Raw genomic sequence first — 14,469 nt, forward strand, 5'->3', positions numbered from 1 at the left:
AAAGAACTAAATATGCTTTCAGAATTTTCTTAGGGAAAATTAATGTTTACCATATTGTCCACAGATTTAAACCATAATGCAGTATTTTTCTTAGGCTCCAATTAAATATTGTTTATCCCCAGGAAAGAAAATTAGAATTCTTGTCCCTGCTCATGAACAAAAAATTAATGTTTATTCTATTGACTATATAAGTAGCACAAGGGAATGTCAAGGCCAGGTGGTCTGAGAAACCATACTTTAGTTAGAGTACATGCTGCAAAATTTGATTCTGTGTTAGTAGGTTGGCACATGAGAACTGAAAACAGTGCCATTTTGAATTGTGAATGGCAAGAGAAAGTATTTCATGTGTTTGTTTACAGATCTCATTTATATAACAGTGGTCTTTACCCATCTTTCAAAGTATGACACATTATTGATATAAGCTATTTTTGTGCAAGAAGGTAATTCAACTTTGATTTTAGTACCATATCATATCACAGAAATTTAGTGAGCTTGATCCTTTGGCTAAGTTTAGAGTATATCAATTGTTTTTTGGATATATACTAATCTTTTCAGATCAGTGAATAGCAAGTTTGAAAGTTGGAAAGATCTTAGAAATAGTTTTTCCTAAATTATACACCTTTGGTGACATCCTAATAGTCTATAAAAAGGCCTAGAATGTATAGTTTATGACATATTTGATACAGTTAAAGTTTGTGTTCTGAGAATTGAATAGCTTTACATAATTTTGGTCTATAGTTTATAAATTAGTTGAAACAATTTATAACAGATAAGACCTAACTAAGGAAGGTAGATTTCAACAAAGTTCAACCTTTATAACCCTAAAATAATGAGGTGCTAATGGGGATTTAAAAAATCTGGATTGGTAATTTTCTGTATTTAAAAAGGGGTGAAAATAACTATAAATAGGCATGGAATATTAGGACAATATGTTGGAGTAAGAAGTATTCTGAGAGTTGAAAGTGTCAGTATAGGATATTGAGAACAAATGCAATGCCACTAGTCATGCAAAGGGAGTGTTTTGAACCGTTTCTGTTTTAATATTTCAGAGACCATCATGCAGACATCAGAGACTGGGTCTGACACAGGTTCGACAGTGACTTTACAGACATCTGTGGCTAGTCAAGCAGCAGTGCCTACACAGGTGGTACAGCAAGTACCAGTACAACAACAGGTAAGGAGCTGCTTTCTCAGAGAAGATGCTGTGCCTCTCATCATGCAGACACGGCTGTGTTCAGCGATGACTTGGATTATGCTTTTGGCACAATGGGTGCTGAGATAGGCCTAGTTCACTTTATAGGTTAATTTAGCAAATATTTCTTGAGCATTTCCAATCTAGGTTCTTTTCGTGCTGGACTGTAGGGAATACAAAGGTAAACATTCAAACCATAATTCCTATCCTAAAAGAGCCTCTTTCCTCTTAAAGAGAACATTTGTTTCTGACTAGACCACCCTATGATTTTAGCTTCCTCTTTGCCTTTCCCTATTCTTTATCTTAACTTCTTATTTTTTCATATTGAAATGTAAGCAATAATATTTTTATATAATTGACTCACAGCACTTCTTAATAAATGACTGTAACTTACTGGGCAGAGATTTTGCCTTTGTGATATTTTAGAAAGTGCCTGGGTAGCTAATAAATACTGTTTAATGAAAATTAAATTATCTTACAGGTCTGGAGATCTGATTCATTCCATTAAAAAAATTGAGAATGAATTTCTCATCACATGTTTACTACAGGGCTTATTCATATTCGACACTTGGCTTTTTTTTTTTGGAAGATACTGACAAAATAATGCTATTCATACCAGCTGATAGTTCTGCATGTGGGTTGTGAACACATTGGTCTGTCATTTCTTCTAAAGAGTGGCGAGAAAATAAGTGAGAAAGATCATATAATGAAGTATTTTGAAATTTGAGATTTGCCTGTAATTTCTTAGTATCAAGGAGAATCTTTAGCAAATGCTGCTCTTACAATTATAAATAAGCAGTTAGGGAGAGGAATATCTTTTCCTAACTGATAGGCAGAGGGATTCAAGGTTTTATTCTTTCCAGGAGATAGAGGTTGGCTTGGCAGGGGGAATGGTAAGAATCATAAAGGGTCTTTGAGTCTCAGAATAAATAGACATCTGAAGTCTTTTTTTTTTTTTTTAATTGTAGCACACACTTCTTCCTGGTGTCTACTCTCCCTCACACACACCCAAACACACAAAACACATACACATTCGTACACTGGCAGGTTATTAGGCTGAACTATATGTAGTTGTGATCTATAAAAATAACAGTTTCATATGTTTCAACCTATTAATTGTGTTTCTTACTCTTATACCTTTTACCTTTCTTATTCATTATTAAAACTTAATCTCCTCAAAATGGTGTTTTAAAATCCTCTGCTATTATTGATGTTGTCTCTGTTTTAAGACTCTATAAACATTATTCAGAAAAGGGTAGCTTATGATATACCCAAAGACCAAGTGGAGAATGGTGAGCGTGATGTTTTTGTCTCATTTGTGGATGAAGACCGGCCTCGGAAGTGTCTGTCTCTACCAGCAATATGGTGGACATCATGTTCTAGCTCCAGAAAGTGCCCTCTTGTGACATTAAAATGGCCCTCTCTCGGACTCTTTTCTTCCTCCCTCCGTTTCTTTTTTCCTTTTTTAGAAAACTTTTTATTGAATTTAGATATCATGAGATGATTACTGCGGGTCTTATATAGTAGTGTAAAGAGTTCAATAGTTCGGCAAGTATGTTTGTTATTAAACAAAAAGCAGGCCTCAACTTCCCTCTAATCCCAAGAACCTCTCAGAGACAATGACTTTTGTCTCTTTTTTCCTATTATTTTGATATTGACTTTCATGTCTTTGAAAATACTACTTTGTCTTAAAAATACTACTTATTTTAATGTTTTTGATTATTTTAGTTTTAAGAATTATCTTACCATGGCCCTCTTTCTGGTCTCTATCATGCACACACACACACACACACACACACACACACACACACTTTCCATCCCTTCTGCTCCTAGTATACTAGATTGAACTGTATGCAGGTTTTTATCTACAAAAACAATATCATAGGTTTCAACCATACACACACACGCACACGCACACACACACACACACACACACATATTTTTAATCCTCAGGCAAGGATATCTATTGATTTTTAGAGAGAGAGGGAGGGGGAAAGGGAAAGAAAGAGAGGGACAGAAAGAACAAGAAACATCAATGTGAGAGAAATATTGGTCCCAACCAGGGATTGAACCTGCAACCTGGGTAATTGCCCTGATAGGAATCGAACCCGCAACCTTTTGGTGTATGAGACAGCGCTCCAACCAACTGACCACCCAGCCAGAACAATCTAATAGTTATAATTATATTTTAATTTTGGTAGACCATTTACTCAATGCATGTGAGTGTGTGTGTGTGTGTGTGTGTGTGTGTGTATGTATACACATACACTATTCAAATCTAGGCATGTGGTAAGCTATGGTTATCTCTCTTACCTATAAAACTTATTGGATTTAATGATCAGATATTTTCTTAGGGAAGTCTCTCAGAGCACTCTGACCTACTCCAGTCTGGATTCCATTTGCTGTGGTCAGCTCCTACCTTGGGATCTCCTTTTGCCATCATTCTGGAGTTTTCTTATATTAGGTTTCCTTAAGACCCTGGATCAGTGTCTTAAATTCTTGATTTGTTTGAGTACAGCTTCCAGTAACTTCCTAACAAATGGTAAGTGTTTGAGCTCTTATGTGTCTGTGAAAGAATTTAATTATCAGTTGTTTGGTAGTTGGATAGGTACAGACTTTTGGTTTGGAAATAATTTTACTTAGACTTTTGAAAGACTTACTTCAGTATGTTCTGGTTTATAGGATTGGTATGGAAAAGTCAAACACTATTCTGGTCGCTGATCCTTTGTATGTGTCCTATGTGATTTATTTTTCTCTCTGAAAGTCTACAGAATGGTTTAAATCCCGGTTTCTTGAAATTTATGTTGTGCCTTGATATGGGTCTATTTTTGTACAAAAATAGAACCTTGGTGGTCCTTTTCAATCTGAACATTCATGCACTTCAGTTCTGGCAAAATTTTTTCAATTTTTTCTTTTATGATTACCTCCTTTCTTCTTTCTCCTTTTTTATATTTTGGGCTTTTTTGTTCTATTTTGAATTTTTATCTTCCAGTTTATCTATTACTTTTCACTTCTGCTATTTTAGTTGTAATTTTCAAGAACGTTAAAAAAGTTTCCTGTACCTTTTCATAATATCATCTTATTTTGTGATTATACCTTTTTATCTTTCTGAAGATATGGATTTTTTAAATATTAGTCTCTTTTTTTTAAGATTTTATTTACTTTTAGAGAGGGGAAGGGAGGGAGAAAGAGAGGGAGAGAAACATCAATGTGTCATTGCTTCTGGTGCACCCCCTACTAGGGGCCTGGTCTGCAACCCAGGCATGTACCCTGAGTGGCAATAGAACCAGCGACACTGTGGCTCACAGGCTGGTGTTTAGTCCACTGAGCCACACCAGCCAGGGCCTGTCTCTATTTATTTAGCCAGGTTTTTTAAGGTGCTTTTCTTTGTCTCTGTCATTCATTTTAGAAGCTGTTCTCAATGCCTGATAATCTTTGGATCTTTATTCATATTTAAAATTCTGTGGATAAAAAGCTGGTTTGAATGCATGAGGAAGTCTCGTTGACTTCAATATAGAGGGCTTTTTAATTGGAGACCCTCTGATGTTTAGTATTTTTGTTTTTCCTCTTGGGCTGGTCATATTTTTAAAGAAGAGTTCTCTAGCTTCCTGCCTAGCAGATGAATGGCTCTTAGGAGATGAGTAGGGGAAGACAACTGGGTATTTCTTGTACTAATTCAATTAATCATTCTCTTTTTTTATATGGTATCAACATTACCTGTGCTTGGTCTTCCTCAATGCAGAGATTAAATCAAAACATAAACCTCCAAACTTTGACCAAACTTGTGGAGGCCAGTCACCTCATGGCATGGGATCGATGGAGGGGTTCTGCTTGCTTCTTAAATAGAGTTACTTTTTAGATTAGACCCATCTTTTAAAACCCCCCAATTAAATTGTTACTGGAAGAGAAAAATCAGTATCACCAACCATAAATAGAAGATTATACATACACACACACTTTGTTCATCTCCTCATAAAAAATAATCTCATGTACCCATGGACCACACTTTAAAAACATTGTACTATGCCATATGGCTCATTCCCAAAGGCATCTTTTTCAGTTACTCAATTTCTTTCTTTCTTCTTGGACATTCAAGGCAGGTGATACCTTACATCCCCTTAATACCAAGAACTCTCATTTTCTTTTTGTCAGCAAAGTATTTTATTTCACATAGTAGATTAGTGGGATATTTATCTGGAGATGCCTGTTTAGTTGTCCTTCCAGGCTTATTTAGAAGGATTGTTTTCTCTTCTGTAATTTGTTTTCACTAGAACAGTGTTAACTTTGAATCTCCCTGGTGCATCATGACAGTGTCCTTGTGGATGTAAATTGTCTATAACTGATGAGATTTGTGCTATAGTAATTTCTTATTGCTCTGACTTGTCTATAATCTTTGTATTATTAATGTGCTAATGTCATTGTGAGTTTTCAAACTGTAGTAGAATACCTTTTAAAGTCTTCCAGCTTTTGTTGCTGACCCAAGATGGATATCAAAATCATGGCATTGATGTCAAGAGTAGTTACTCCTATTGATTAAACTTTTCATTGTGCCCTTGCTTTAACCACTTTGATGTAAAGAGAAAGTCTATAGCAAATTTTTTAGATGTTGAGATATATAAAATTATATATACTGAATGCTGGTATATAAGTGAAAATTTTAAGATCATAATATCTTTATATATTTCCTATATATATGAAAATTTATATATATATATGAAAATTTTAAGATCATAATATATGGTTCTATTTCTTTAAATTCTTAAATGTTCTAATTTCACTTTATCACTACCAAATAAAATGTTGCTTCTAAAATTACTTCTATGGTTTTTCATTTACTCTAAGTGTTCTCAGAGTCAACTTACCACCTTTTGTTATACAGTGAGCAGGGATGAGAAATTCTGAGCAAAGATTGCAAGGTCTTATTATATAATACTTCATCAACATTTTTTTCTTTTGTAGTTTTTCACTATTTCATAAAACACCATTGAATCTCAGCTTCCAAGTATAGGTGTTGTTGCCCAATTCACTAAACCTGTAAAAATATTCAAGTTCTGTATCTTGATTAGAAACTAAAATTTTGATGTTACCTATCCTGTCATCTTTATGAGAAGACCTTTGGCTTGAGGTATCTCTATAGAGCTTGACTAGAAATGAGCTATTCTTTCTTCCCCTTCCCCTGCCTTCACTGACTTCTTAGAGTTCCTCACACGTTAGTCTTCAAAGTGGTCATTTTATGTGTAAATGTGAGAGGTCTTCTGGTCCCGATTGCCTGAGAACTGAATTAAAAATCTGGAAGAGGGAAAAAGAAAGATGCCTTCCTATTATTCCATTCTTTTCCATAGCTGGCAGTTTAGAGTCTTTATAAAATAGAACTTAGACTTTCATTTTCTTGTTTTAATCTTGGGCTTCAGTTGTTCCACAAATGCTGCCAACATTGAGAATAATTCCTAAACCACCCTTAACCAAGGTTCCAAGACTTTTTTCTCCCTGTCAAGTTTCTCATTTTTCAGACCTCTTAATTATGGTTCCTCCTCTCTCTACCTCTCTGCCTGTTTTTCCTTTTACTTGGAATGGGTACATATAATTTCTTTCAAAGTGGGTAAGTGTGTTGTCTGTGTACTGCTTCTTCTAAACATAACACCTGAGGAACAGTGGAACCCTGGGGTTGAGGAGATTTTATCTGAGACCAAAGAAAGATTCTTCCCCCACCTCCTGCATAGAATCTGCCGACTTTGTTCTCATTCTTTTATCATCACAGACTGCAGTCTTTATATTTTCCTTCCCAGGGACTCATTCTGTTTCTAGAGGGTCTTTGACATGTAACCAGGACATTGATATCTCTTTTAATGTGATAAAAGCTCATTTCAAGATTATATTTAGATAAGAATCTTTGTTTTTATATAAATCCCCTATTTAATAAGCAATGACTTTTTGTCTATAATTTGAATTATCAAAGAATAGAATAGCTATCTGGCTGTAAAATTTCTTTTTTGATTCTATCAATCTGCCCATATTTGGCATTCCACATGAGTTATGGTATACCCTGGGGAGTGAGTCTGTTATTCCTGTGGTCAACAGGGTAAGTGACATTTGCTTGGGAAACAGACCCAATCAAAATTGTCAAATAGGTTCAATACAAAGGAAAGTCTCTTAGAAGGATAAATTTTAAATTAAACTTCTCCAGTAGATCCTGGAGTATCTTTAAAATGATGCCACAACCTTTAAGAAATAGATTTTAGGAGTTAATGTTTGATATGAATACTTGTGAGATCCTCATTTTAGACCACAGCTTCAACAGTGGATCATTTCTCTCCTCATTTCTGTTTGCCATGTTCCTGTGTTGTAGTATATCATCATAACCAGAAAGAAACCATGATAATTTGTAATATACTCATGAAAAATTCTTTTTGTGGAAGCAATGAATAGTGATTAAGGCAAAAATAGATTGCCTATAGTATGTTAAACCCATAATAGAATATTATTGTATCAAAATTTGATCAATATAATATCTTAAGTGGGTCTCTGCAGTAATTTGGAGAGCGAAACCTGAGGTAGTGCACTCTGTCATTCTTGTATTTATCTGGTCTTTCTGTTCAGAGTCAAGAGGTTTGCTTTCTGAGCATCCTAGCTTTGATGGACATGAATAGAATTCCTTTCATTTGAGACTATTATCTCATATAATCAATAGACACAAAGATATTTTTCTCTGATTTGCTCTTACTCAGGATTTGATTCCCATTGGCTTAGTTCCCTAAAGGGACAGTGTTCTCATAATTAAGACTGTAGCAGACATGCTAAAAGATGGGGTTACATTTTTAAATGAATTCCAGTTGAGTGTCTTTTTGTAAAAAAACAAAAGGCAATGATTTTAGCTCTTGAAGAGCTTATTTATTTTTAGAACCAAAACTGCTAGTTTTTAGTATTCAATATAAAATGTAAGGTGTTTTGAAGGAACATGCTGATCTACAACTGAAATAAATTTTGCTGTACCAATCTAATATGAAGTCCATATAATAGAATCTCTCTACTGAATATTTGTAAAATAAGATCTCCACTATTTAAATAGTTCAGTAATATTTTTTACTCTGGTAAGTGATTTTAAAAGTATTTTCTCATCTAGTATTAGAACATTATTATTATAGTTTGGGATGCCATATTTTAAGAGGAATATTCCAGGCACCATGTTAAATACTGGAGTTTGAAAGGTAATTTGCCATGATACATGACTATAGGAAGTAAAGTTTTGTGGGAGATAGATATTGTTATAGAATTGGATACAAAGTGCTGCAGGAGTAAAGATGGAAATTGTTCTTGGGAATAAAAGACAGTAATATCTCTACCAAGGTATGACCTCTGAGCTGTGTGGCGAAGGAAAAGTTGGGGTTGACAAGAAAAACAAACTGGAAGATGGTATTTCTGAGAGAGAAAAGCATGGGAGAGCTCAAGGAAAATCAGGGCATCTACATAGGGAGGTGAGGGTTCTAGGAAGTGAGGGATGTAGAACAGTGTTGCACAAGAACCTCTTGTGGAAGGTTGAGTCAGATGACCCACCGTGGTGTCTTTATATCTGTCTTTTCCCTACTATATTCATTCTGTTCCCTGTTCAGTTGACATATTTCTTTAAGTATTCTTCCACTGCCAACTTTCTTGATAAAGAAATCTATACTTGTCTGCATTATATGACTAATATATTTTTTTAAATTCCCTTTTATATAAGATTTGGTCTGTGGTCTTCTGTTTCCTATCACTCTCAAGTAACTCATCCTCTGTATCTGTTTTAGTCTTAAATCAAGGTGCTTCCATTTGCTTTGCTAAGCAATAACCTCTAGTCCTTCCTTGTATGTCTCTGGATTTGTGTGAGTTAGAAAGGCTCAGGCTCAAGATCAGAACAGACCCCAGCTTGGTGTGGTGTGACCAACAGGGGCAGTATTGTTCTTCTCCACCCTGAGTGGAAACCTAGTGCAGTTACCATGGTGATTATAGAAAATGCCAGAGTATTTCTTACTAAAGATCAGGAATATCTCCAGTATGTCATTCAGCTCAGGAAATATAATAATTTTTTTATCATGTGTGGTGTTGTGGCAAATTAAGGTGAGAATAATATCTTTGCTACCCTGATTGGAATTTGGCTTTCTAGGTAGGAGAAATTTAAAACTACTCATTTTGTTCAGCTATTCTGTAGGACCTTCCACAGCTGAATTTTTTTCTTCAACGAATCATTTAGTTGTTAGACTTATTTTAGTTGACTTCAGCATTTTGTTCTTAGAATCTATGAGGTCTGTCTGAAAAACTTCCAGCCATTCTTAATATGATGAGAACAGTTTGTGCAACATTGATGTAACATGATAACCAAGGAGAGTGGACTGTAATGCACATGTGTGAACAATGACAACTTCACTGTACTAGTCAGTGGGGGTGGTGGATGCTGTTGAGTGAGCATGTGTACTGTGTGGCCGTGGCATTCAAAGTGACTGAGCAAGTAGAGCAATGAATCTGCATCAAATATTGAACATTCCTTTGTGGAAATTATTCCAATGATTCACAAGGCTGCAGCTATAGGCAACTAGTGATTGGCAGCTTCATTGTGACAATGCAGCAGCTCATGTATCATGTCTTGTGCAGTTTTTTGGTGAAATATAAAATCACCCAGGTGACTCAGTCCCACTACAGCCCAGATTTGGTGCCTTGTGACTTCTGGCCTTTCCCAAAACTAAAATCACCTTTGAAAGGAAAGAGATTTCAGACCGTTGATGAGATTCGACGGGGCAGCTTATGGCGATTGAAAGAACTGTGTGAGGTCACAAGGTGCCTACTTTGAAGGGGATTGAATCATCATTGTTCTGTGTACAATGTTTCTTATATCTAGAATCTTCAAAAATGTCTCTATTTTTCATATTATATGGCTAGACACTTTCTGGACAGACCTCATTGTATGTTTCCTATGAATATCCAATTTGCTTATCCAACTATCAATTTCAATATTTTACTTGTCAGAAATCCAGTTGAAGCAATGAATCATAATAATAGTAACTGCCATGACCTGAGTGCTGATTGTGTGCCATTTCTTGTGTTCATGTTTGGCTCTTTATTTCTAAAGCATATAACAACCTGCAAAGTAGACAGCATTATACCCCTTTTACGGGTGAGGAAAATTAGGCTCAAAGAATTTAAATTATGTACTTCGGATAATTGTCATTTGGCTTTAACAGCCTCTGCTTACGGTTGAGAAGTATACTCTAAGGCAGTAATTACAAAATGTGTGTGGGGGGGACTGATGTATTTCTTTTGGGAGTGGGACTTATTTGTATTATTTATTTAACAAATAATTCTTTTTTACAAAGTCTCCTTTCATAGAGTATACTAAATAATACAAAAACTGAGCTCTTCTGACTGAATCATTGTGTGTGTGTGGAGGGGAGAGGACGTGAGCTTCATCCACTTAGCTTTCTCTTGCTCCTGACAGCAGTTCCTCGGATGTTTTTGTGGAACCTCTAGGGTTATATAGAGCACAGTTTGAAAATCATCTTTCCTGGACTCTTTTGTAGCAGAAAGAATTCTTCTAGCTCAATACCTGCATCAGAACTAGACATCAGAGCATTAATTCCATGAACACTTAACACATATCTTTTCCTATCCATGAAAAAATTATCATTTTCCCTTTCCTTTTTTCTAGGGCTGATTTTAGAAGTAGACATACATGTAATATGTTTATTTTCTTTAAAGGCTTGTGTTGACATCAGTCAGAGCCATTTCTGTAGAGACCATGATGGCCCATTTTTCTTATATACAGCCCTTAGAAGCTGATAGATTCTGTTTAGAGCAAACAGAGCTGCCCTCTTTGTCCTGGCTGACTAGTAGCTCTGTGCTAAATCCTAAACCTGACATTTAAACTAAAATATTACCTTTCCTCAGCCATGATTTTTTTTTCAGCCAGGAGTCAAACTCATCCAACTTCAGATCCTGAACTCTTAAGTTATACCCTGCACAGATAAAGCAGTCAGGTGAGTTATAACAAGAAAAAACTGTTAAATGGTTTAAGTGTATTGACATAGTACTAAACATGGCAGTCCCATGGCAAAGAACATAATATACTTTATGTCAAGCAGTATTTGCCCTGGCTGGTGTAGTTCAGTGGATTGAGCACTGGCCTGCAAATCAAAAAGTCACCGGTTTGATTCCCCATCAGGTCACATGCCTGGGTTGCAGGCTAGGTCCCTAGTAGGGGGTGTGCGAGAGGCAACCACACATTGCTGCTTCTTTCCTTCTTTTTCTCCCTCCCTTCTCCTCTGTCTAAATAAATAAAATCTTTAAAAAAAGAAGGATTAATTTTAGCTCTATGAATCACAATGCATTTTTGAGAAATCCCACAAGCAAAAGTAGTGAAGTAAATGAGCATCTAGAGTATAAAGAGTTATTTGAGTAAAAGAACTAGCAAATAATTCAGTTGTGAACCTTGAACTTCCTAAAGCCTTTTCTAAATGCATACCCTAAGTATCAGTATCAGTAAATATAGAGCTTTAAAAAACTAAGAGGGAAAAATAATAAAATCAATGTACTAAAATATCATTCAGATACTCTGGGGAAAGGATATCTGAGAATATTTTTGTAAATTGTAACTTTTCTAGAAGTCTGAAATTATATAAAAAGAAAAACACTTAAAATAACCTTACCAATCTAAATTTGTTAATTTGAGCTAACAACCATAGTACTGTGTTCAATAGACATGAGTGTTTACTTATGTCTATTGACATTAGTATTGTATCTTTTAAATAAATAAAACCTGAAAGTTGCCTTATATTTAACACTCATATTTGCTAAGCCACAAAGGTCTTCAAAGAAGTATTCCAAATTTAAACTTTTGTCTCCTCAGTAAAAAAAAAAAAGTCTACACAAAAAATTTTTGAGATTTTTGCCCAATTCTCTATTTTCCATCAACTCTCTAGTCTTGATAATTATTATCAAGATAATAAATAAATAAATAAATACATAAGTAAGTGTAAATAATGCATAAAGCAAACAATCAATAAAAAATTGGTGATACTTTTAAGACTCTATTAAGAACAGGTGTGTAAAAAATTGGTGAAGTACTTTAAAAACCTTGTTGCTAGAAAATGCAAACTAAACTATTCTTAAGAAAAAAAGGTTAAAAGTATTAGAAATTAGGTACTAAAGTGAGTAATTAGTTTGTAGCTTTGATTTTTGTATTAATTAATAGAAATATGTATCCCAATAGCATGAAGACCCAGGCAGCTTTAAAAAGTTAAATTCACCCAAATTTATGTTATAATTGACATAGTAATTATTAATTGGGAAGGAGGTAGAGTCAGGTTTTTTTAAGATTTTATGTATTTATTTTTAAAGGAAGGGGAAGGGAAGGAGCAACGGAGAGAAACATCAATGTGTGGTTGCCTCTTGAGTGCTTCCCACCAGGGACCTGGCCTGCATGTGCCCTGACTGGGAATTGAACTAGCAACCCTTTGCTTCGCAGTCCAGCGCTCAATCCACTGAGCCACATCAGCCAGGGCAGAGTCAGTTTTTCATTTAATTAAAAAGGCATAATGTTTTAATGATTGATTTAAAATATTGCCTTTCATTTTTATATCATTTTAATGGGTAATAAAAAGGTAGGCCTCAAAACAAATTAATATGCAGAATTTTTCATTTCTGGTTTACAAGAAATGAAAAATTCATTTACAGTGATCAAAGGGTTTCTCATAAATCTACATAGCTAACCAAAACCATGTTTTTTTCTTTTTCTGTCTCTTTTTACTACTTGGTGTTGGGTTATTTAAGATTGGGTTATCAATAGCTTTGGATCCTATAATATCTATGCTTTCTTTTTACTAGCAATTTCAGCTTTTAAAAAACAGTAGAATTGAAAAAGAAATGAAGTGAAAACTTATACATAAGAAAAGTACTTGAAATATAAAGGGAAAAATAAATCTTAAATAAAAATGCTTATAAAATAATTATGCTTAAAGAGGTATTTTCGTCCTGGCTGGTGTGGCTCAGTGGATTGATGCTGGCCTGTGAACCAAAGGGTCATTGGTTTTATTCCCAGTCAGGGCACATGCCTGGGTTGTGGGCCAGGTCCCCAGTAGGGGGCACATGAGAGACAACCACACATTGATATTTTTCTCCCTCTCTTTCTCCCCCCCTTCCCGTCTCGCCATTTGTGAATCTTAGGTCAACTTTGTATGTTGTCACTAACTGAATTAAAGTAAAATACAAACAAAGATGAGTTTTTTTCCCCCTAGATGAAAGTATCTGTTGGTTGAAATAAGCAAGCAAAATTATTTCTGAGGTTTTTGGAAAATAATAGTAAATAAGTTGATTTTACTTTGAATGAACCTAATTTTAGTTCCTATATTAATAATTTCTCTGCATTTTTATGAGATTGACCAGAGCATAGATTACAGTCATGTTTATGGCCCTTGATAACAATTATTCTAAACAAATCATTTTTACAATTAATTTTTCTTTTGTTATTAGGCTTATTTTTAAGGCTTTGCCTTGATATTGAAGTTCATTAAAGTTGTTACCTGTGGTTCATTGATACGTTACACAGGTATAAATTTTAAAGTCATTATTCTTAAATTTTCCCTAGAAATTTTATAAATACATTTCACAAAAACAGATTGTTTCTTTTGTTATTTATATTAAATAATATTTAAAACATTAAAGTAATAGAGCCTCAGAGAAGTTAAGGGACTCTAAAAAAAAATATGATGTAGTGAAGCTAGTATAATAAACAAAACCCATACTCCTTAAATACTCAGTATAAAAATTGATTACTAACAATGTAGACAATTTATTTCACTTACAGAAATTGTTTTTAATATTTATTTTAAGTTATATTCTTACCTATATTTGGTAGATGATACTTTAATTTAGTTTTAAAAGAAAGTGGTTTTTGTTCTGCTTCCTATGAAGCAGTGATAATGTTTTCCAAAAATATTAGTGATGTGGGCTAAAGGAATAGTGACTTAAATTTGATTTAAGGAGATGTGAGTTAGAATGCCAGGTCTGCCATGTACAGGCTCTGTGGTATTGAGCCAAGTTACTTTAACCTCCCTGTCTTTGACTTGCCATAACTTCATCGTGGGAGCTAATTTGGCAAATATTAATTGAACCTCAGTTATGTGCCAGGAACTGTGCTTTCTACTGGGATGTAAAGAATTTTAAAATTAGGCCAAAAAGACTGACAGGAAAATAAAAGATGACAGATAATCATAATGCCTGCAGAGTATATATGAAGCAGCTGTAGGAGTGGGTAA

General features: G+C 34.6%; 1 protein-coding gene across 10 annotated transcripts in view; it reads left to right on the forward strand.

The window, feature by feature from the left end:
- RFX3 (regulatory factor X3) overlaps positions 1-14,469 on the forward strand; it is a 274,512-nt gene that overhangs the window by 117,585 nt on the left and 142,458 nt on the right. For all 10 annotated transcript variants that reach the window (XM_036021696.1, XM_036021688.1, XM_028512691.2 and 7 more), the window contains one exon: positions 1,050-1,174. In XM_036021696.1, coding sequence (XP_035877589.1) covers positions 1,058-1,174 — 117 coding nt within the window. In that variant the 5' untranslated portion in view covers positions 1,050-1,057. The remainder of the gene's footprint in view (positions 1-1,049; positions 1,175-14,469) is intronic.

The sequence above is a fragment of the Phyllostomus discolor genome, chromosome 3, assembly GCF_004126475.2.
Source record: "Phyllostomus discolor isolate MPI-MPIP mPhyDis1 chromosome 3, mPhyDis1.pri.v3, whole genome shotgun sequence".
Classification (NCBI taxonomy): domain Eukaryota; kingdom Metazoa; phylum Chordata; class Mammalia; order Chiroptera; family Phyllostomidae; genus Phyllostomus; species Phyllostomus discolor.